Here is a 25,963-nt window from a genome sequence, read left to right as displayed (position 1 = left end):
GTATGTAACCGCATTAAATTACAGAACCAATGCCTCTTTTATAATTATCGGACCATTTCATCCTTTAAGCACGGTGCTTTGAGCTTTGAGCTACACATTTAGAAAATATAATGCAGCAATCCTTCCGTAATTTTCTATTTGGATAGGTTGCTCCGGCTGAGATGCTCCCCCAGTTCAATTGAAATTGACTGGGTCTGAACTGTTATTCCTCTCGTGGAAAAGGATCCCAACCCTGCTAACCTCATTTTTCGTGCTGACAGACCAGACACCAATTTTTGCAAAGTTCTTACAAAACCCAACTTTATCCCTGGAGGATTGTTCCTTGACAAGGTTACGCTTTCCCTCACTAAGAAATGCCACACAAGTGAAATCCAAAGTGAAAAGAAAAAAAAGTCACGCCGCTGCCAGACTTGTTAATGTTGCATTTGTGAAGTCCAACGAAATGGTTATGTGTTGAATTGTCTAACAAAAACTATGCAAATTAGTTGTGAAATACGTACATTGGAGCTATAGCTGATCACCATGTTACTCGCAGAAACTTTACATTATATTTGTAAGGTGGATAAAAAATAATTTGAAGTGGAATTGGTACGGAAGAACATTACGGGTTTTTACAAAAACTCCACAAATTGGATGCTAAACATATGAAATAACAGTTCATTGTATGGCACAAAGCCAATATATAATGTTTGTTAACATGTCGCAATTTCCCTTGCATCAAAATCTCATTGGTTCGCGTGGAAAGCAAGAATATCTTCCACGCCAAATCGGTGTCGCGCTTAATGGGGCAAACGTTTCTGAGCAGGGATTTCGCTGCGCTCACGCCCGCGTTCATTTCTTCCCAGGGTCCCGTGCTGCAGCAAATTCAATACATAATGGAACAGCTGCTGCGCACCGTGATCCGTGCAGTGATCGCTATGGATCGCGAGGCGGACCCCATCGTAAGTTACACTGCGGTCACACCGCCCCGACCTCACGCACCAATGTCGAAGGTGCAGCCCTGCAATTGCCACCAGAGGGGAGCACGAGAGAGCCCCATCCAGAGGGTGCTTGACCTACTCATTCACGCCGGGCAGATGTGTTCGAATACGCGGGAGTTACCCACATTCCCCCCCCCAACCCACGCACGACCTGCCGATCGACTCACATCGTGCACCTAATTTAGACTGCCCGGTGGACAGATGTGAGGGAGGGGGGCATAGGGAAGGGGGGGGGGGTGTAGGGGGGGGTTAATACACTTGCCCGTTGTTTGAATTGCAATAAAATCTGTAAATGATGGGAAAACTGCATCACGGCAGAAATAGTTGGTCACATTTGTGCACATTTGTTGTGATGATGGCCTAAGACAAGGTGACAGCATTGCTCTTCTTCAGGAAATGCTCGTGGTTTTCTTTTGCATTTGTACTCGGGATGTGTGCTTGTCCAATAGTTCCGTTTCAATTGCCGCGCCGGGAGATCGAATCTAACCGGTGACCCCAAATAATAAAAATAATAATGTACCATTGTAAGGCGCATTTCACCCATAGATCCCAATGCTCCGTTGGCAACCTATGGATTGCAATCTGCCCGTGTGCTAGACCATCACACCAGTACAGCATTATGAATAAATTTATTCTAAGGGAACTTTTGCATGCAGAGTTTTTGCCTTATAAGCAAGGAGCAACTGCTCCATTTTGCATGACAAATTTAATTCCCTTCCACCACGCAGTCTTGAAAGACGTTACCTCCATACACACTCAATGGATTAATGTTTTGTCCCGACATAGCGTGATACAATGTGTGTGCTGCGCCAATATATATAACAAATGCCTTGGCTGGCAAGTGACGATACGTACCGGACCTATAATGATTTTCCCTCTTGCAAATTCATCAATTGTCATGATTAGGAGGTTGCAATTTCATTAAGGAATATTCTTTTTTTTTTGCAATGTGGTGCACTGTATTGCCTCTCGTGGCCGAAGTGGTCATACAAACGAATCATATGCAATGTATCCTCATCATCGTCAGCCATGGTCAATCCACTGCAGGATAAACACCTCGCCAAGATGCTGCCATCACTCACAATCTTCAAGTGCAATGATCCACCCAACACCAAGTGACGCTACCTGCTATTAATAAAAATGTGTCCACACACACACACTATTCGATGCATATATTGTGAGCCTAAGAATTGATTTTGATGGATGCAATGATGCAACATTACACCCCTAATAGAAACAGTATATGAGAACGAAAAACATATTTTGGTGAAATATTCGTGGCAGTAATAGTGTGAAACTGAAAAGGCAATTGTTCAATCTACTTCAAAGGCATTCATCACATCAGCCCTGATCTAACGATGAAGGCCTCCCCAAACCATCACCTTCTCTCACAGTTCCAAGATGTAACAATCCAACTAGCTGCTGCATACGAGCTGATTGAATTGATCTATCTCTGCAGAGGATGTCCTCTCGGGCATACTTTTTTCCTTCGTGTGTTTCATCGCTCCCATTGTAAAGGTTTTGTAGTTATAAAGTTATATTCAACAGAGAGAACAAACTCTTAAATCACCCAGCAGTGGGTTGTGAGCTCTTATGCATTTCCATCTCGATCCTACACATTTCACTATACATTTCCAAACATTAGTTTAACATATACTAAGTATAAATTAACCTCGGAATAAAATGACATTTTACATGCGACAGCAATGTCCAGGTTAAGAGGTCATCATACAATCCCATTAATGTCACCAAACCATTGCTCTCCACTTTCTACTAGATACTGTAGCCGTTGTAAAGTGGACATCAGACAGACCTCCAAGGTCCACTCTTAGGGGTTCATCGCCAGAATGTGGCTCCAGGTCTTCTCCTTGGCTGCTGATATGCTAGGTGCCCACTCCAAAACCCGTGTCAGTAGCCTGCTGTCCTCCATCCTGCACACATGTTCCACTCATTGCGTCCTCCATTTCCTGATTGAAATTGTTCTGCCCCGTAAGTGTTCAGTTCATAAGATGGGGTTGATAAATTCGTATACCACTTTGTGGGGAACGGTGGTTGTCCTATGGATGGACTCGCCCCCCACCATAGGAATGTGGAGTTCCCACCACTGCCTCGGGGCTGTAAACAGGACGTGAGCACTGCCTCAATGTTCATATGAGTAGGAAATCACTTTGACTTTCTTGATCACATCTGGCAATACCTTTTTTCGTCGAATTTGAACTCCCAAGTTGCTTCCGCTATACTTTCATGAAATTATGAAGGTTATATACGCATGCACCTGCATACAAGAGCCAGAAGGGACAATACATAAAATAAGTAAGTTGCAGAAATCAGATAATTAAGTTGTTGAGTAATGTGTAGAATTTCTTGAAAGTTCATTATTTATAATTTAATGTAAAGCTATACTTATCGTAGTATGCTTAATGAATGTACTATGATAGCATCGGAACGTTAATCTGACATGGGATGCATGTTGTGTTATTTTACTGCCTGAACGAAATTATCACCTACGCACTTCAAGTCTGACTCAATAGAATATTTTGAGATCGTAACTGTGTGCTTATTACCAAACGTGCCACATTTTTTTTTATTATTTTAAAGAATAAAATCCGTTTCACTTCCCAAGCAACAACAAAAACAAACGCAAAGAAAACAAGCATCTGACCGAAAAGCGTCAGGATGTCCCCATAGTGAAAACCCACATGGGGTGTTTTCTGTGACCAAGAACGACGGAATAAAACACAAGTGAGAGCGAAGCATTATCTTTGGAAATGATCTACGCCCGACGTAGATCTTCGTGAAAACACAACCAAAGCAATATTTTATCGTTTCAACATTGCCATTTATTTTCACCCTGAAGTAAAGCAGTAGAGGTTAAATTCCAGCAAATTGTGTTATTTTCCAATCTAGGTGTTGTTTCCCCGCATAGACAAAGACAGAGGTAAGAGAATACTTATTATGCTGTTCACTCTTCCCATCCACCTCTCACCCTGACCACTGCAATATGCCCTCTGACACCCACCAGATGGCTTGTCTCAATGTGTACCCTAAGCCTGAAGGAGCAAGAGATCATTGGGACGAGTGTCACCCACTTTCTTGTCAGCCTAAGCAGAAGTTATCTACTTTATATTCAAATGCACGTTGTCTTTTATTTAGCCAGCCAAGAACCCGATGAGATTAATGTACTTGGTCAAGTGGCAAGTATGCTGACATAAATGCATGCACTGGTGGATCAAATTTCACCTCAGCAATTCATTATTAGACACAGGCCCCTTCAGACGCATAACATTTTAGTGCGCAGACATAACTGTAAAACATTACTTAGCTTGGATTTTTGTTTTACTAGAACACGATTTATTATTCACCTGGTCGAATTATGATTATATCCCTTACCTTACGACATGCAGTAGCATTGCCTTTTTTAATATATTTTCTAATATTTAAAACGTGTCAGCCCACCGGTGCAATGCCCTTGCCTCCCATCCTTGTACCCTATTTATACTTCAGGAGCCACCACTGTCATGTCTTGGTCACATTTACATATTTTGTTGCCCTGTGACTTTTGCAGTCTCAGCATCTGCCTATTTTCCTTTTTGAACAATGGCAACTTACGAGCCGTTGCAATAAATTTCGAAGTAATATTGCAATTCCGGCCAGCTGTGATTGCCCATGTCAATATATACCTATGTGAACATTTCCCTCTAACTGTATAAAACATAACGCCAGAAGCTTGCACTGAGTGCAACTACAGCATGGTCAGCTGTTAAAATCACTCGAATGGGACTATTCGTGTGTGTGGCTAAAGCTTTTTGGCTTTGCAAGGTACCATTTTTGCTGCACAATGCCAAATTGGCCAGGTATTACATCATCCCTCCAACATGCAATTAATCCATCATAGAGTTTTTTTTTTTGGGTTAGATTGTGTAAATATAAATGTGTCGTTAAACCCGCCACCATCCGACACAGCAATTAACACACTTCAATATGAGCAGCGATGCAACACAGATCGTAAGATTAATGTTTTTTTGGACAAAACTAAATCTACATATGTTCCGTAAGCTATGCCAAACACACGGTAAAACCATTTGCTTGACCCTCGAAGTATCCAACAAAATTTTAAAGCATCTAAATCATGGCTTCAAAGCATTTATCTAGGATTGCCAAAATGAGCAAATTAACTCAAGACACCGACTTAGAAGAACATTTTTTTCAAGGTAAAGAGGTTAAGCGTGCTTTTGGACATCTTGCTGAACACACCATCTTACTCAGCATGAAGTACAAGATTCATCACTCATTCCCTAGGGCCACTTTAACACAGCGCTCACTCTCTGGACCCACAAGGTTACGGTATCTTTGAGAGCAAAATATGTTTCGCTGCGAGCTGTGTTCTTTTACGAATGTATCCGCCAAGCAATACTTTCTTGGTAGTGGGACCCTGCATGGTAGCCACGAGCAGATGGCTCAAGATTGGTTTGTGGCTGAGAGGAAGATCGTAAAATAGAATAATGAAAAAAGTTACGATTTTATCTGCAACTGGTGAGGAAGAAAAGTGTGTGCGTGTGTGTGTAGTAGTATGTGTGGGGAGCGGTAGTGTAGCGGTTAGCGCTCACAGCCAGCACCAGCGACGACTATCTGAACTGGTCCTGGGCCTCCCCTAGTTCGATTCAGCCTCAAATTAGTACTTGGTGCGGTGTATAAACATCTCCACTCGGGAGACAAAGGCGGTCGGGCGTGGTGCTGGCCACCCACCCCCTCGTGCACCATTCCGGCCTTCATAGCCTGTTACAGGCTATACGGAGGGATCTTTCGAATTGTTATATGTGTAGCGGTGACCCAACAAATAAATACCCAATGACATGGTAATCAAACTTGGCGATTTCTGGCCATGTACAAAACTAGTGCTATCAGAAGATATGGATGGCTATGTTGGTTAAGGTGAAAGTTAAAGGTGCAGCCCTGCAATTACTTTCTCACGCCACTGCTGGTGCAAGTGCCTCCACTAGAGGGAGCTCTAGTGACCTACCTATTCGTCTTACACTTCCAACCTGGCAAGATGTCTTGTCAAGAGGTTGGGAGTACCCATACGTTACCCGACCACACGCAAACTTGCCAAATGAGTAACTGTGGGTCCCGAGGTTGGCTACGTACGGCGCGAAGGAAGTTAAACATACAACATACACACGTGTGACCATTTATACTCCAGGGTGGACAAAGCCGGGGGGGGGGGGGGATTTGAGAAACTGGTACCATTATTTCAACTGCCCTATCGAACCTCGTGTGTTAACCATTACACCATGGCAGCATACCTTTCCTATGTTGATTCCGTCTAAAATAAGTACTCTCAGCACGACTGGCTCTTTCAGTGTGCAAAGCTAAATATGGAATTATTAATAAATAATGACCAGGCATGAAGTCTGTCTAATATATATGTTCACTGACCTATTGGTATATTGGACCAGTGTTTTCCAATCGAGTTGTGTTTAAACAGGCAAACTCTTGACTGGTTTTGACCTTCATGATTTCATCAGCAGATTCAAGCCCGATAAACAAATGTTGCTGGGTTGCCAGATGTTGTAGACATTCACCCTTCACAATGGGGTTTTGGTCAATGCAAAAACAGCCACAATGTTTAAAACCCACCGTGCACTGCGATGGGAAATCATAGGTAATGCTGGTATTTTTTATTTTCTCACATCTATATAAATCCATACTTTGCACTTCTATTTAATTTGGAGAAAATTGGTTCTGACCTGGAAGGGTGAAGTCTGGAAAAGCACTGTATTGCCTTCAGCAGGATCAAATGTAAATATGCACATGCAGGAGTAAGCACAGAGAATATTATGAAAAACAAACTATGCGAGAAGGCTTGATCAAATACATCACTGACACCGTATTTATGAACATGTGTGTTGGAGTTTAGTGTTTGAATGTGACTTTTCATTTGTTTATCTGTCTTGAGACCATACAAGAATTATTATTCTGCACTTGAATCCTCAACTACAAAGATGACTCGGGTGAACAAGAGAAATACATCCAGAATTTTGTAGGGGAATGTTTTTGTCGCATTCTGGCATAGGAACTCAAAACCTGCAGCCAAGAAACAGTTTACTATCTCTCTCTATGTGGTATTTGCAAAATAGAGGACATTGGCATACATATATTGGACAGCAAGCAAATTTGACAAAATTACTGTTTTCCAAATTGCGATTATTTAATTAAAAAAAATTCCCCCGTTAAATGTGGTAAAGGAAAAGATAATGTCTATAAACCGTGTCCCAGAATTATATTGTAAAAAAGTAAATTTACAAATAATTAACTAAGCGCAGTAGTATTTTGCTGAATGAAGAGTATGATAAGATGAGAATATGAACAACACATTGAGCGACGTTGAAAAAGTAGAGATTTCCATACATATCCTGCCTTCGCTGTATAATGTAGTTTTTATTTATATTTCTGTCTTTGCGAAGCTCCTTTCAGTACGTCATATTTTTTCAGTCCAACACGGCATATCTTGATTTATCTGGATTTTTCCTACAGTTACGTAAACGAAACCAACTCTTACACAATTCTCTCAAAATATAAATAAATATAATTTCTCATTTTTTTCTTATATCAAAGGGTGGCACACTGTTCTGTGAACCTCGTAACTCGAGTTTGACTCCTGGTCACGGCTGACATCAGTGATAAGTGGTAACTGAAATCGGTCTTGGGCCCTTCCTCTTCCGCAACCTGCATTGACCAGTGTGGTGAAGTATAGTCAAACACATGGTCATGACCAATATGGCATGGGGAAGCCTCCATTCAGCAGTGGGTTAATGAAAGGCTGTAAACTGTATTATTATTTGTTCATATTCATGTCACGCATTCACTGTGCGGCCTGACTAGATATACTGCATATCCAGTGTCTGTAGTCCATATACAGTCTATGCACTGGAAAAGTCTGCAGATAACGACACATCGTCATGAGGTTCTTCATAAACAGTATCCCATTAAATGAAGTACCTCACACTGCTCGCTGTAATGCAAGACAACGTTGTGCTTTATCACGGTTACATTAATTCACCACTTTCAACAAACAGACAACATACACAATAGTTTCCCCCAAATAAGTGATTTCCTGCAAACATGAGAGCTTTGGCAGGACTGTTCTTCTGTTTACAAACCTACGTCAGTGGTGGAAATTCCACGTTCGTATGGCGGGGGCAAGTCTATCCATAGGGTTGATTTCTGCACAAAGTGGTACTAAATTGATAGACCCCAGAGGGATGGGCTGAGTCAACCTCCAACCAAGATTTTAACTCACAACTTTACAGTTGCAAGCCACTTGCTCTACTGCCGGCTTGATACCGTCTTGTTCATATATATTGAAAGTCTAATTGTTACATATATGTGGCAAAATTCTCTCTTTGTCAACATACAAAATATATGATGTAAAGAGCTCCAAGAAGCACTGTCTATCAAGCGTCTCCTGATTTTTCTGCAGAAATTTATATTTGTGTTCCATCGTCATTTCTCACACTGATGTATGTCAGAAAAAAAACATTTTTGAGCAGCAATTACGATATGTGTGGATTTGTCTTCACGCATTGGCCCTTTAGGCAAATGGAAAATAGATTTAGCTATTTTTCTGTGCCAAAACATTGATTTCTCGTGGAGTAAATGCTCGAGTTTGGTACATGTGGTAGCCATAACTCACCGAGTATTTGCAGGATTTTTCTGCAGTGTTAGCAGCGGTGCCGCGGATGCCTTTGGACAAATTGCAGGGTGCAGAAATAGCCTCTGAAATACGCGACACATTCCCATAAGTAGCCTCGCATCTAATCATGTTATTAGACTATTAAAATAATATCTGTAACGTTAAAATAAAACCGAATGATAAAACGCCTAAATTTCACTTTACAATGGTTGTGCTGTCTGTGTCGGGTTGCACCTAGGCGTGTTGTATTAGCTTGGGAAATATAACGGGATCATACATTTCGAGTACGGTGCATTGACGAATTATGTACGGACACACGCTGCGATGATATTGTACACGTGTGTATATGTGCACTGCTGGATAAGCCCCCCCCCCTACTGTGTGGTTCCTGGGGGGTTATTGTTTGGCCATACTTCAACAAACGTATCAGAATAGAGAATAAAAATACAGTTTGAAATGTATTTTCCTGCACTGCCCTTCACTGCGTGCAATGTAGCCGCACAGCCACCTATGCTAACCTGGTGGTTCCTCCATCCAAGAACTATCCAGGCTGAAGACTGCTTAGCTTCTGAGATGGGATGGGCTGAGTCAATCCCCAACCATTCTGGCGAATTGCCCGATGATGCTGGATGCAATTACCAGCGAAACGTCGTACTACTCAAACATTTTAATGTTGTGGTTTCACGCTTCAACACACCGGTGGGCTAAAGTAGTTAACTATTTGTCTTTTGTCAACGTGACACTTTTTTGCTGATTGGCCGTGTCGGGTGGTGGAGGGTTACGACACATTTATAAATAACTCGATCTAACCCAAAAACGTTGCTTCTGAGATATGTCTAGATGGGGATGCATTGTATGCAATTTGATCATAGGCATAATGATCTTAAACACGATTAGAGTCAATGTAAAGTGTCAATGCAAAGGACAGAGCTAAGTATTATCTACCTTTCTCTACGCTTTGGGTTTTATTATCTAGTTTATTATTTTAATTTCTGAACGTGCATATACAATGACCACACCTCCAATAGGTATTATTCAGTAGGATATATATATGCAACATTAATATATTCCGCATTTTATAATACATATACATGCGGAAAATGAAATTTCACATGTTTGTTGTGAAATGGGCAATGAGTGCTTTTTCATTACGCGTGAAGTGATGTTGATGGTTAGCGCTGTAAGATTTGTAGATTAGGCATTCATAGCTACGCTCATGAAAAAGAAAAATCACTCACGACTCTCTCACCTGCTCAATCTGCCCCCTCCTACAAACATTAAGTGAGCAACTCTCTCATCCAATACCCCGCCGTTTGCATCAAGCGGCGACGCGAACACCTCCTGCCCCCTTCTCTTCACTATCCCTTGCTCTTTCAGTCTAGCTGTCATTCTTGTCTTCATATCCTCTCCACCATTCATCAGAGCTTCTCATCCCAATCTCTTCTGCTTCTCCACTCACCGCCCCCCCTCCACCAGCCCCGACACCAGATCACTGCCTCCCACAAAACTGTCTCTTCATACGACCTCCTACGCACCGTCCTTTCCCTGCCACTTCTGCTTAATATTGTGAATGAGATACATTTATTCGTCCTCGTAAATGTAGCTTCACCCATGGGGAGGGAGTCCATTTGACCCCGTGACATTGTCTGCTCATTATGTGGGGAGCACATTTATTATGGATTCTTGCGTAGCAATACAGCATTTTATTTAGATCAGTGACGTATATCTTAACCTATTGTCTTATATACAGACTTGCCTCTGTTGCAGAAGTAGGGTTTAATCAGAATAATGGGAACAAACAACCCTGAGTCTTGATACAAAGATTGTTTTTGTGCTACGCTCGTTCTCGCATGATGGGTGCACGTTGCGCCTGTTACTTTACCACATTTGATTTTGTTCAGCGAGTAATTTGCTTTTGTAATACTCTGGCTAATGTATGATATTTCACTTGTGTAAACATTGCAAGAATGTATTCAACAAATATGAATACCGAAGTGGTACGGTCATTGCTACAGTAAAATATGCATATAATGCACTTGCAAATAATTGCACGCAGAATATTAATGACTTGATTTACACTTGCAGAATTAATTAAAATTCATATTAATTTCACATGTTGGGGCAATTGTGCCATTTTCCTAAAAACAGTCATTTGTTACTCTCAGAGCTTAATTTCACGTGGACATTTTTCCGAGCCCCCCCCCACCTCAACCCCCTTCCCCTCCAGACAGCTTCAGCTGAAATTAAGCCCTGGTTACATGCAATGGAACACTGAAGAAAATGTGGCTGCAGGACACACTTAAAAAAAACATACAAGCCTGAGGCTCATGCTTTTGTTTTACGTCCCATTCAGCATTTCTAGAAATAGCAAGAGATACTGCACCATTACTACCACACATACAACTGAGTAATCGCTTTTCACGCTTCTGTGCTTGCAATTCATTAGTTTCTCGCACACACACACTACCACTGCCATGCTTTGCTTACTGCATAACAATGCATTACAGAGGAAGTGTCAGAACACGCAATAACTTTTGGCTACGAAGCATGACACGAAGAATAAGTTGACAATTTACCTGAATTATTTTCTGCAAGTTGTTAAAAAAAACGTGCATGTTTGTCTATAATTTTTTTTAGACCTTTCCAGGACTTATTTTCAGTAAGACAGCAATATTTGAGTTGGTAATATAAATTGATGTTTCATTATGAAATACTGTTGTTATTATTATCGCAGTTCTAAACCTTGTATTTTGGGTTAATTTTATTCTTGGTAAATTCTAGAATTAAAATTTGGACAGATCTTTACCAGTTAACAATTAGCATATGACAGTTAAATAAACATGCCTTTTAAAAATGTGCGACATTGCTACAACCATCTTCAAGAATAACAAAAGGTTGTATATGTCAATGTATGTGTTAGTATAAGCAAACATTAGTCACCAACGGAAAGGATAATGAGACATTAATCACAGAAAATAGTTGTATAGTTTCAATACGAACTAGTATTTCACGTACACAAATGGTGAAATCTGAAACTTTGAGCATACTTTCCACAAAATATAGTATTTTCTTATTCATTAATTAGTTTTTTTATGCGTAATTCTTACCACAATCGTTGCTTTGGGGTATGCTAAAACTGGGCATGCATGGTCTTAATACTCTTGTTTAGTGTGAACTCATTAAAATTAAAATTGGAAACAATAGCTGTGTTTCTGCGGCGTAACCTTGGGAGTTTGTTGAGAGTTTGTCAGTCAAAAAATATTGCGCTGAATTTCATTTCATGCCTTCAACGTGTCGACTGATGTTCAATCTGGCTGTGCCGAGTTGTGCAATGGTCTCAGCCATCAATAAGGCAACACGGAGGGGTCAGGTTGACCGTTTTTTTTTTCATGAAAACGAAATGATTTGGTTGGGTGGAAATAATTCACCATGTTTAATGAAATGCGCTGCTCCCTTTTTTTTCTGAAACAAACATGAAATTCAATCTAAAGAGAAATGCCGAAATGTATACAGCAGGGTACAGTGAGCTATTGCTCTCTATGTTTTCTCATTGTTTATTGATGAAGACCTGTCGCTTACAAAAATCAGCAATGACTCCAGAATCCGGCATGCTTTATGGGACTCCCCATATTGTCCCTCGCCTATTGATCACCACTCTTTGTCTTTTAAAGAATTTCCTTCAATCCATAACACAAGCAGACCGTCATATTTTAATCTCGTGTTTTATTTCACCTCTCTCAATTTTTAGCAGGTGGGAGGAAGAAAAAAAAAACACGAATTAATCTCAATAGTTGCCAATTTTAGACGTAACCAAATTTTAGGCCAATCCGTATAAATGTGCGGTCGCGGCGTTGACATGTATAATTTGGCAGCGCGTAATTCATGTCAGCGTGTAAAAACCAGGTCTCTGTTATTCCACTAACGCAATTTGTGACCGTTCTACGCGCAGGTAATGTCACACGAGTGCACCTGAGCATGTTTCAAACCCAGATTAGCTTGCTAATTTGCAGCATTACATTCCTGGCGGGGTGTGTAGAAACCTAACAGCTTATGGTAATCATGGAACGTCTGGAATAGAAATGTTTCACTTTGCACTGTTCACACTTCATTAACAGTTTTAGTCGGTATGATTCGTAAAGATATTATAAATATTTCCCCATCCAAAAATAATTGATCTTTTTAACCAGTTCCGTTTTCTTCATGTTATTAAGTACAAACTGCTCGATTGAAAAGATTTTAGCTTTTTCATGAGTAATATATTTTCTTAATCAGTATAAATTGGTTCATAGTTAATAACATTTCACATTAAGTCTCCAAATATCACTTCATAATCCAAATTATAAACTAGTGTTTCAAATTGGAACATTCACGGTTAACAAATATACAAGAGAATCTGGGATCAGTTTGAAATTAAAACATTTTGGAATTCATTTTTCGTTTTTTTCTCGTGATTTTCACGTCATTTGTTGTGTTAGGAATTAATGTATTATCACGTTCACACACGTCACATCACTCGCCACCACGTGACACCAGTTTGGTGGAAAGACAGCAGAAGTGATGTCCTGTTAGTAACATTACTTCCCTTTGCGGAGAGATTTGCAACACATTTTTTCTTGGGATTATCTGATATTTTATATATAGGCTTGATTTTGAGATTTCTTTTTTATAGATGAACCCTCATACAGACATATTTGAAGTGTTATACCCCAAAGGCCCTGAAGATAAAGTGGGCAATCCCACCTCTCCCAAGACATCTGGCCAGCGTAGGAGAGTAGGCCAACTTCCCTCTACAGCTTTCCCTAGTGGAGACCATTCTGCCAGCACAGCGGCACAAGCAAGCGATCACAGAGCTGCACCTTAACCTACCTTTAGGACCTACCTTCTCTCAGACGACAAACCCAAGCGGCGGGCTCCCGATAACTAATGTAGCAAGTTAGTGTACCACTAATCATTTTAAATTAAGCTCCAACTTGAAGTTTGTCTATGACCCATCAGCATGAGAAATCACTGAAGTGACAAAACACATTTGGGAAGAAGAAAAAACAAATTACTCAAAACATTGTATGGAAAATTTACTATAATTTATAATTCACTGCATGTTACAATGAATAATGTATCATTTAATGGCAATATATAAACGAGGTGATATTTTATGTTCTTGATTACAGTATATATATTTTTTTCACGCAACAACAGTACAAGTTTTAAAAAGCAAGTCAATAATAAATAAATACTTTCACAATTTTAAATATAGTTTTGTTAAACTATGGGTGATTTGTATTTTTTTAAACAAGAAATAATTATATACCGTTTCATTTTAGCGTGATTGTCATACGACAATAAATAAGTATAATTAAATATGCCGACAAAACATTGTGGACACAATAAAGTCTATTTGTTAAGTTGCAATGATTTGTTATGGTACGGTATTGTACTATCATATTCATAATGAGATGATATTTCATTGACAAAATATTTCCGTGGCAAAAATATTCACACCATCCTGTTGCAGTCCAAACACTTCACGCAATAAACACAAATTCACAAGAGGTTTTGCATTTACATCAGTTGCATGTCCAGGGTTTGTGAAGCAAGGTGGTGGGTGGGAGGAGCAATGGGGAGGGTAAGTGGCACGTATGGCAGGGACGTGACGTTTCAGTGGCATTACTTGGCAAACGTGGGGAACATCTGAGCATGCTGCCAAATAATGGCACCTCTGTGTAAATCCATCAGGAGGGTTCAAAGTTTGCTTCCTTCCTTCCTTGTTTTCTGAGCTGTCTCTCCAGTTCGGTCTCAGCAGGTAACCCATGGCAGCACACTTGTAAACAGGCAAAAAATTAGGTGTCATGTCTCACTCCGTATGCGACATGTTCGTGACAATGTTATACGCATATAAAATTAACCATTATCTATGTTAAAGTCTAGCAGTCATGCTTGATAGGCACTACTTCATCTTCAAGGTGCTGTGCGATGAAAATATTCATACGGTATGCATGCCATTAGTTGGCCAACTTTGTTACCGTTGTTTTTGCTTACTTTTTTTGGCAAGAAAATAAATCCTGTTTAAACCATTCTGTAATGCACCTATTATTACAAGCAGGTATCAATGGCCTATTCCGAATGTTGAAAGAGAAGTCTAACAGATTGCAATAAGTATTTTGTTTGTCCATCAACAACTCACTGTACGTTTCTTCCCACGCTCATGATCAACTGCCATTGTACCGTTATAAAATGTTCCATACAGCACTACCGTATGCGCACATTTGGGCAGTGTTCAGTGGAAGCGGTTTTCATTCCTCTGTCCGTCCCAAAACACAGTAGGTCAAAAAAAAATGCTGGTTCATTGGAGCCCTCCCTGTGCTTTTACGAGTGTCCATGGCAGTGCGAGAAAAAGAGCACTGTCAGAGAAACCAGAAGCAGCCCTTTTTCTCCCTCTTGCCCAGTGGCCTGAGGGCCTTCTGCTGAACAGGGCTCGGTGGGGACTCTGGTGCCTTGACCTCAGGACTGGGCGGTGGCGGTGGCTGAGTGTCGATCACCTCTTCCTGGGGAGTGGTACCAGGGCACGGTGTCTCCTTCGGCTTCAGTTGCCTGTGGATCTTGTCCTCCTGCTGCTTAAAGTCGTGTTCGACGCTGTTGAGACAAAAGCGTTGGTGAGATAGCCATTTGGCGCGTGGAACCGAACGATGAGTTTCGAGACAATAACGCTTTTTTTAGAGCATTTAACGGGACCCAACTTACGTTCGTAAGCAACCGTAACGTAACGAATGTCTCAAGAGTGCAGAATGAACACATTACACACAATGGAGTGCTGTTGCCACAATAGCATTTGGTAACATGGCAGTGGTGTCCATCTTCTTGGTTCTTTCGGTAAAGTCACGTAGAATGGAAATAATAAAAATAATAAAATAAAACATAATAACATAATTCTCACGACGTTTCGGCCACAACGCAAGCAGCCGTCATCAGGTGAAGACCAGCGTCTCCCCGACAGACCTGGTCTTCACCTGATGACGGCTGCTTGCGTTGTGGCCGAAACGTCGTGAGAATTATTTTATTATGTTTTATTTTATTACTTTTATTGTTTCCATTCTACGTGACTTTATCGAAAGAACCAAGAAGATGAATTCCTGCAGTCACGAAAGCTTTAAATCGAAATGGCAGTGGTGGTTTAACAGGCCTGGCATTGCTGATGAGACACAGAATCTTGAAACCGGTATAGGTTTTAACACGTCGGCTTTTGCAATCAATGTTACGCTTCATAAATGTTGCGAGAATACTCTCCAACACACCGGTGCTGGTGATGCATTCATAAATTGGCATGTTTATTCAGGTGGCTACTTTTTTGATCAGCTGTGTTGGGTGGAGGTGGGTTTATGACACACCTTTTCTTTACACGGTCTGACCCACATTCTACAGACAAACAAATGCTGCTAAATAATATCGATGGACAAACAGTTTTAAAAATGCAGCAAAGTAGTAAGCATAGCATACTATAGGCAGATGACCATAACCGCTTTAAGTAACTTTTTGCAATTATTATTTAGAGGCAATTTGAGGTCAAATGGGTTAATTGCTGTCTGTTTACACACAGGCATAGAGCACAGGGGTAATTTAAGAGTGGAGCTGTGAGTGTGCCTGCCACCCTCAACTCTGCCACCTCCCTCTTTCACACTATATCCTTTGTCGCCAATTATCACCGCATACACAGCACAGAAGAGCATGTCACACATTTGCACCATTTCAAATCAAATGGGATTCACGAGACATTCTGTTGCAAGGTGTTATATATAGTTTTGTTAATTTTGATTGTTATTACTCGTAGACAGAGTAAGGTTTGTGACAAGATATTAACATACCTGGAAATGTGACAGGGCATGATTATACCACCCACCCATGATATGTTTTCAATCAATGTTATAGGGCAGGTCTTATGTGGCAAATTCTCATGTAGTATGTTTGTTTTTCATAATTGATATCATCCATCACCCATGATTATATGAAATTATCGTTGAACATAGTATCGACAAAAGCAACACATCCTTAGAAAATGCTGCTGAGCATGTAAACCAATGCCAACTTCTGATACAAGCACACTACTTTGGATATAAGCACACTGTCCTCCCTCACAAGGGGTGTGCTTGTATCCAGCTTCTACTTCATGGGAAGTGGTGGGGCAGTGGTTAGTGCACTGCGCTGTGAAGCTGGCGACCTAACTTAATTCCTTGCCACGTCTCATATCTGAACTGGTCCTGGGTCCCTTTTCTCACCAACCCACATTGGCCAGTGTGGTGAAGTATGGTCAAACAACCCCCATGACCAACATGACTATGAGAAGGTCTTCATCCAGCAGTGGCTTGACAAAGGGTTGTACATGTATATTTATTTTCTTTTGGAAATGTATTCAACAATAATTAGCAACGGCTGCATCTTTTTCACATTTAAAGTGTGTTTTTTGTTTATGGAAAATGTTCTCGATTTCAAATGTATATGTAAAAAATATTAATGGACCTCAAAAGGAACATGTTTCTCATGAGGCATTTTTTATAGACATTAACAAAATACATATCATTCTTTTGAGACTGTGCAAGTTTAATGTAATATCCTAGCATCGTTTAATTGAATCAGAATAATGTAAAATAAAAATATAAATCCATACCAGAAGTTTTTTTTGGGTTAGATTGCGTAAATATATAAATGTGTCGTTAAAACCCGCCACCACCCGACACAGCCAACTAGTAAGTGTTGTCACGTAAACAGAACATGCCAATTCGTCATTAGTAGAGCACACCTGTGTGTTGGAGAGCCAAGCCACAGCATTTACAATCTGAGTACTACATTTCGCCAGTAATTACAATTAGCTTCATCAGGCGACAGCCAGATTTGTGAAGTCTAACTGTTTCGTTCCTTATATAGAGGCATAGATGTGGTAACCACGCTTTCTTTTCGTTCACATAAAGTTAGAAAAAAACGACATGAATCAAAATTTACATGTATTTGTACTAAAGTAATACAAAAATTACTACTAAATATTTAGACAGCAAGGCGCGCTACCACAGGCAGGACTGGCCACAGCGGACCGAGTTCTCTGTGGGGAGGAACAACGTCAAGTGGGAGCCACTGGTGGACCCCCGGAAGGTGCTGATGCCACCACTGCACATCAAATTGGGCCTTATGAAACAATTTGTCAAAGCTGTAGATAAGGAGTCGGCAGCCTTCAAGTACCTTCAAGACTTCTTCCCTAATCTGTCTGAGGCAAAGGTCAAAGTCGGTGTCTTCGTCGGACCACAGATAAAGGAGATCCTGGAGTGCAATGAATTCCCCAAGAAGCTCGCTAGTAAGGAGAAAGCGGCTTGGGACAGCTTTCTCGAAGTGGTTCGTGGCTTTCCTGGGCAATCACAAGGTCGATAACTATGTGGAGCTGGTTGAGACTCTGGTGAAGAACTATGGCACAATGGGCTGTAGGATGTCCCTCAAAGTCCATATCCTTGATGCTCATCTTGATAAATTCAAGGAGAACATGGGAGCGTACTCGGAGGAGCAAGGCGAGTGCTTCCACCAGGATATACTGGACTTTGAATGCCGCTACCAAAGACAGTATAACGAGAACATGATGGGAGACTACATTTGGGGACTGATTCGTGAAAGTGATTTACAGTATAATCGTAAATCTCGAAAAAGACGCACTTCTAAACCTTTTGTAGTCATTTTTGTATTATTTTAGTATAAATACTTGTTAATTTTTATTCATGTTGTTTTTTCTGACTTTATGTGAATGAAAAGACACTGATTCGCGCTTTTCTCATTGAAAATAGGTCAATTTCAAAATATCACTGTCCTGGTCACAAAAGCAAAGTTTGTGGGGAATAATAGCCATTTTCTATACTTTTAGGCATATAAGCAATTACAAAATAACATAGTAATAGGTTTTTACCCTTTCAACTGGTACAAAAACTGACACCTTTATACAAGGCATCATGTTTGCAATAACCACAACACAAGCAGTCAAAATTATCATCATCAGAGTTGTTTCTTTTTGTTTGCATTTTGACTGCTTGTGTTGTGGTTATTGCAAACATGATGCCTTGTATAAAGGTGTCAGTTTTGAACCAGTTGAAAGGGTAAAAACCTATTACTATATTTTGCCACCGGTAAAGGAGGTCTCATAGTACAAAATAACACTTACTACCCAGGAACAAAAATTGTGTTACATAGTGTTATGTGTTGCATCAATCTTTTTTCGTGATGCCTCTAAATGAACGTGCGTAAAATTGTACACTTGAAAAAGTTTCAAAAAAATATTGCCTAAACATACCTATGCACAAATACCATCACCACCGAAGCAATCGCCACCATAAACAAAAGCTTCCATCATTTTGTTCTTAAAGGGGTAAGTGAATTACTTTCAGATCGGCCAGTCGGTGAGCACATATCTTGTATCGTCGTCTGCTGTACCACCATCTGTTTGGATGGGTTTATCCATTTCCAATAAATTTCCACCTAGAACATGTTTACGGACCCATTGGTGTTGCAAGGTATTTAGTTTCCCATGCTAGCTTTTAGTTTAATGCATTTATATTGTTACTAGCTTTACTACCCGGCTTCGCCCGGGTACTTGGATTCACCACGCCCGGCCGCCTTTGTCTCCCCAGTGACGATGTTCACACACGACACCAGTTACTCGTGTGAGGCTGAGTCGACCTAGGGGAGGCCCAGGTCGGGTTGAAATTATCGTCACCGGTGGTGGCCGTGAGTGGGAATTGCCGTACGTGTTACAAATTGACTAACTTTACTTCATAACCAGGCTACAGTGTACATGATAAACTGGCAGTACACCCTGCCAGCTGAATAAGCAGGCTACAGTCTACATAATAGACGGGCAGTACGCTCAACCAGCTTAATGACTATTTGTACAAAGAACATTTAAAGAATCGATTATAATAACGAGGCTAGTCTACATTATAGACTGCCAGTACACCCACTCAGCTTCATAAGCAGGCTAGAGTCTACATGATAGAGTGGCAGTACGCTCACCGAGCTTAATAAGCAGGCTACAGTCTACATAATAGACTGTCAGTACACTCAGGCAATTTAATAAGCAGGCTACAGTCTACATTATAGACTGTCAGTACGCTCACCCAGCTTAATGACTATTTGTACAGTCACCATTTAAAGAATAGATTCTTGGCGCGTTGGGTTTAAAAGTAATATGAATTGCACACATTGTGGTGGGGGGGGAGTGAAGAGTACGTGAAACTTTGATGAATTTACCTCAGTCGCGTGGTGGGTGTCGAGGCCTAGTAACGTGCAGAGCCTCCGGCCTCGCCTAAATTGCCCACTTGGCAGAGGCAGGGTACGGGTGGAGTTCCCACCCCCCCCCCCCCCTACAATAATAGTGTCTAATCGCTATTATTTTATTATCTACGGAGCCTATAATAGTAATTGAACACATTGGGGTGGGAGGGGAGTGAAGAGGACGTGAAACTGTGATGAATTTACGTCAGAGTCGCGTGTTAATGCGTGCGCCTATTTTTAACGGGAATAAAAAATGGCGTCCACCCCTTGGCGAAGGCGTCGCTACCCGTTGGCAGGGGCAACCGCCGTCCAATGAAAGCGGCGAAGGCGTCGCTACCCGTTGCCGGGGGCAACCGCCGTCCAATGAAAGTGCGTATGGTCCGGCGACACACAGACAGACAGATTCACGATTTTATATATATAGATGAATTTCTTTTTTTAACTATACTTTTTTTCAACGAGTTTTAGTGTAACTAAATTATTTTCATGTTAAATTAAGGCACACAACATGCTGATGGGCATCACTTTCTTAAATAAGAACCAGTCGTTATGAATGCTGCATTAATCACTGTCTGTTGACCAATTAATAAGCAGCATGGAGATTCAAATGAATAATTACAAAGTTGTTTATATATATAGAATATTGATGTAGATGCATTTATTAACTTCTTTATTATTTCATGTTATTTTTGTTAAAATAGAATTCCAAAGTATGTATGCATAAAGGCATCAAAATGAACATTTGTGTAAAAATATTCAGCACGAAATGTTTACTCGAGTCTGCTCATAAATACAGATTTTAATAATTTCACTTAACATTTCTTGTCCGTGCATTTGTTAATTTTAAATTTTAAATTCCCATTTCTGCTCTATTTTTTATTAACCTGTGTTTGTGTTGGATGGTTTTATATTTTAAAAACTAGAACATGTATTTATTTATTTTACCAGATAAGGCCCACTGAGCTATCTAGCTCTTTTTCAGAGATGACCAGGCCACAAATGTTAGCTCAGAGAAGTGGCTCATCATGTGGAAATTTAAGGCAGCCAAATACTCTAAGCGCGTGTTTCTAAATGTGGAGAGAAAAACCGGAGGACCTGGAGACAATCCACGCAACCACAGGAAGAACGTGCTCACTCCAAATATGCAGGCGTCAGGGTCGTGATTGAACCCACGACCTCCTGGATTCCGGGCCAGGTAGTTAACATAGTGCCACCGTCACACCTTTATATTATATGGTTCAATGTAACGAATGTGCATTGAGAAGCTTCTCGGCCCAAAGCAAAACTTCAAATGTTAACGACTGTATTCTCAGTGTTAGTGGAACAAACCTCAGAATAACAAGACAACTGCATAGCTTTTCATTGGTTCAAGACAATAATGTCAAGGTTGTTATTTAGATAAACCAGTTTGGTATCTGTATATACAGACTTGAAAGGGTACTATAATAGTGCCACATGAGCGATGATTATTATTTCCAATAATATCTATACTTCATTTTATCTTTAAGTGGTTCAAATAACATGATTATTATGAATCAAGGAGAAAGCCTGCCACTAGATTACCTCATAACCAAAGTGTATTGTAAATTATTACGGTGTACAATTTTTGCGCACCCTATTTTTTTGCATTAATCATTACGAATTAAATGTTGAGTAACCTTTGGTGTGTATACCCGACCAGACTGTAAAACTCTCATCATACTGGCCACAAGTTGGAGATGCGCCGCAATTTTCGAAACACCACAATCGGGCAGAAAATACGGCAAGTTCAAAAAGTGGTAAAAAAATAACTTTCGTGGCATCCAGTTCGGGTCAAAGGCAATGGTGTGACGACGGTCCTGCAATGGTTTTCTGAAGCCACCTGCTGGCAGAAAGGCCTCGGCATGAGGGAGCTAAAGAGAACCCCATTCAGATTGAATTCGACCTGCTTTTACATGCTGGCCGGGCATCTTTCGATGAGTATTCTTTTGATCGTTCGGTAAAGTCACGTAGATAGAAAAAATAAAAGTAAATGAAATAAAATATGACGACGTTCCTCCTGATGACGATCGCTTTGTGTTGTGATCCATGTCACTTTACCGAAAGATCCAAAGAATATGAATTCCTGCAGCCACGAAAGTTTTAAGTCAAAATGTACCTTTTGATGAGGTTCATGGCGTATATTTTACCCAATTTAACATGCCGTTTTGTAGAAAGGCACACCTTATGGCAAAATAAAAAAATAATAAAATAAGCGACGCATTGCTTAACACATCGGTGCTGGCGTGCGTGATGATCATTTCACAAAGTGATGTGGATTGTAATGGTCTCGTGAGCTTTCTGTGGTCCTGTGACTTCCTAATGAATCCTGAACAGCACCACATATAAGGCTGTTCTCAAACGCATTAATGAGGCTTAGCTCTATTGCATAACAAGAAGGCAGAGCCCAAAGGAATGGCATGCCTCGTGTAATTTGCCTTTTAACATTGGTATTGATTCATTGCATTTTGCATATGTTTGCTAGTTAACCTGACCTGAAACATTTTCACTCTTGCTCTGAGTAAAAGCATGTTTACATACACAGCTGTAGTAAGGACTACTACTAAGCTTCTGGAACAAAGGTATATTAAATATATCACTTGTTAATAGCTCAAAAAGCTTAGCACAATGTTTTTTTACATTTTCATAAATATTGAAGAAAGATGGGAATATCTTTTATAACATCACTTGTTAATAGCTCAAAAAGCTTAGCACACGAATATCTTTTACAATTTTCATAAGTATTCAAGAAAGATGTGAATATCTTTTTGAACTATCCATGGCGATGTTATTTTACGGTGCACCCAAGTTAGAATGTTTGAACAGAATAACATGATTTAAACTGTTCAGGAAAAACAAGTGGACTTGGGCAGGACACGTCCCTGCAGTGGGCAATGGACAACAGTGAAAATAATCACGGACAGGCAGCTGAGGAACGGAATGCATCCGATGGTTCCGTCCACCAAGGAGACAGAATGATGAATACTTTTATGTGCAGGTCATCACGAGATGTGGCAGCGGCTTGCGGAGCAAGTCACCCAGCAGTGGATAGACCTTGGCTGCTACTGACGATGATGAACAAAAAACAGATTTCATGCTGTTAACAATGAAAAAAACGTTCATGTTTTGGCTGTGTGCAAGCCTAATTAGATTCTAGAGTGATAGGTCGATATTTAATTAAAGCCATGGACTAAAGGGCTCTGTAGTATGGTTCCCCCTTGAAGAGTGAAGAACTGTATTATTCACTCATCCAGTGCTTACACTTATCTGTCATATCATCTGTCTGTCAACTGAAAGGTTTACGGATAGTATGATAATTTATACTGGCACAAACATGACGAGAGCAGTTACCATCTATTAATTTATCATTACCCTCATTAAAATTATATAGGTTGTCCCCTTTTTTCTGGTAACAAAATAGCTGTTAAGATGTTAGAACACCAAACTGAAACCTTTTACAAGGAATTATGATGTTTTCATGGCATCGAGATGGTGAGTTGCAGACAATAATTTCAGAAGCAGTGGCTCCAAAATATTGACATTTTAAAAATGTATTTCTGTGCTTCTACGTGCTGAATAGAGCACAGTTAAAAAAAAAACATTCCTCATGATTTATTTCTAGCATGTACAATGAAACATAAGATGTAAGTCAACAGGCCTAATGGTGATTGCTAACTCAGTCTTATCATGATTATGGCCTGCTATTGAATATCTTTTAAACTGTTCTGGCAGCTGTATCAGTGGGCAGAATAATTCTAAATACACCACATGTGTTAAGCAATTTTTTTTTGCACCGAGTATTTTTTTGTGGACTACGATTTGTTTGTAATGGACATTTCTTCCGCAAAAAAACACGTCTCACTAATTAACTAAAATGCAATGAAATATCTTAAGTGAATCCAGTTCATCATTGAGACATGTTGTGGTGGCACAGTGGTGAATGCACTTTACTATAGGTCCAGTGACCTGAGTTTGATTGCGGCCCACGGCTAACAACAATGGTGAACAATGTCTGCACCGGTCCTACCCTGCCCCTTCAACAACCTGCTCTGACCAGCGTGGTGAAGTATGGTCAAACAATCCCCATGACCGAAAAGGTGTGGGGAGGCCTTCATCCAGCAGCGGATCAACAAAGGGCTGTGAAAATTAAATACGTTCAATATTTAATTACTCCACCTGAATTGTGTCATCTTATATCTCACAAAAATTTGGTGGCACACACCTGTAATCCGGCACTGTGGAGGCAAAGGTTGATGGATCACACAAATGTTGCAAACATCGTTTCCCATGGGCCTCGGTGTGCTGTACCCTGACTCGCTAGGAGGAGGTGGTACAGCGAAACGTTAACTAATCTCCATCTGTTCCATTTTTATGGGGTTGGTGTTGCTCCATCGCACATCTTGGCTTTTCTCCGGTTGTTCCTGTTTCCTCCCAAATGAAACACTCATTAATTGGCTGACAACATATTCATACATGCTGTATAATTATATGCACCTCCGTGTGTCATACTTATGTATGTTGAACTTCTTTCGCACCATACGTAGCCAACCGTGCTAATCTGGGGGATTGTGCAATGATGCAGTTTGAATGACACGATATAAAAACACTGATTATTCATTTTTATTTGGCATGTAAATTTTGTTTTAAGACCGTCCTATTTAATTGAAATTGCGTAGTCAACTGCTTTATAGATGGTATAATGTTGTATCATTAGCCCAGAGAGATGTCAATTTAAAAAGTCAGCTTGACTTTCAAACGATACGTATGCGTATTGTGAGACCAAATCATGAGACTGAGAGCACGTTTTGTGAAACTCCCCTCGCATTGCTCATGCTGGGTTCAATATTGAAAAGTGTACACTGATTTATAGTAGAATAACGTTTAAAGTATGGCATCGTGTGACTTAATTCAAAGTTTAAATATGTGGGACTGAATTGCACAATTAATGGAGTACACGATGTTCTGCTTGCATTGCATTGAAGGATTTTAATCATCTCCAAACACAAATACAATAGCAGTCATTACATAATTTCATGAGGAATACCCTACAATGCTCTAAACTGACAGTACAATCTGATAAAAAAAATTACATTAAAGAATTAAAGTGAGGGTTCATTGCAGCGTCAACTTCCAATTTACAAAATAAGCCTCGCTGTGTCTCAGGTTTTGTTAAGGAGGATTCTTATTTCAGATCTTTGACCAATAGCATTCGTGAGTATTAGGCTTCGCATGCAAGGAAACAGTCACACTGAGGGAAAACCCCCACTTTTACAAAGCGATTTAACACTCAACACTGCCAAATCCTGGCCAGCTCATGGGCACAGCCTAAAATACCTGATATTCCCCAGATATTCGTGAATATAATAACCAGGCTCAATCTCACTTGGCGTACAAGGTGTCATGATATTGGGCCCATTCAGGGTGATTTAGTTATAGGCAATTAAACATCTCAGCGATTTGTCAATATGTCTCAAGGAAGGTCGAATACATATATGTTTTTACTGGTAGGAACCACCTGGTTCCACCAGCCCACAGGGGATTATTGTGTCCGTCCGTCCGTCCGTCCGTCCGTCGTGCATCCAAAAATGGAAGGGAGGGTGGGGAGGGGCTGGGTGGGGAGGGGAGGGTGGGGCTGGGTGAGGAGGGGCTGGGTGGGGAGGGTGGGGCTGGGTGGGGGGTGGGAGGGGTGGGGCTGGGTGGGGAGGGGCTGGTCACCCCGTTGTGCCCTTATAAAACTCAACGTTTAACCTACTCACGCCGGCTTGTGCCCGCCCTCACAGTCGGGCATATTTGCGGAATACACCACGCCGCCGTTGACCCTGGCCATTGACCGAGCAACCCAACGTTCCTACCAGCTCCCTCCGCAGGAATGTGTGTTTCTGTTAAAGTATTTTGTAATTTTCAGAATGGCAGTCAGATGTAATTTGGCAATATCTTTGACTGCTGCCTATTATAAGAGATATCATGGCAAATACATGTG

The 25,963-nt window shown here is 40.6% G+C and overlaps 2 protein-coding genes across 3 annotated transcripts in view; one reads left to right on the top strand and one right to left on the bottom strand.

The window, feature by feature from the left end:
* Positions 1 to 25,963, top strand: part of LOC144717603 (dedicator of cytokinesis protein 1-like) — a 214,263-nt gene that overhangs the window by 65,973 nt on the left and 122,327 nt on the right. For both annotated transcript variants that reach the window (XM_078593098.1, XM_078593097.1), the window contains exon 28: positions 846 to 941. In XM_078593098.1, coding sequence (XP_078449224.1) covers positions 846 to 941 — 96 coding nt within the window. The remainder of the gene's footprint in view (positions 1 to 845; positions 942 to 25,963) is intronic.
* Positions 13,733 to 25,963, bottom strand: part of LOC144717604 (uncharacterized) — a 28,236-nt gene continuing 16,005 nt past the window's right edge. The window contains exon 4 of the mRNA XM_078593099.1: positions 13,733 to 15,303. Within this exon, the coding sequence (XP_078449225.1) occupies positions 15,075 to 15,303 (229 nt within the window). The 3' untranslated portion in view covers positions 13,733 to 15,074. The remainder of the gene's footprint in view (positions 15,304 to 25,963) is intronic.

This window comes from Lampetra planeri, chromosome 4 (genome assembly GCF_965212315.1).
Source record: "Lampetra planeri chromosome 4, kcLamPlan1.2.h2, whole genome shotgun sequence".
Classification (NCBI taxonomy): domain Eukaryota; kingdom Metazoa; phylum Chordata; class Hyperoartia; order Petromyzontiformes; family Petromyzontidae; genus Lampetra; species Lampetra planeri.
This window is presented reverse-complemented; position numbering and strand designations above follow the sequence as displayed.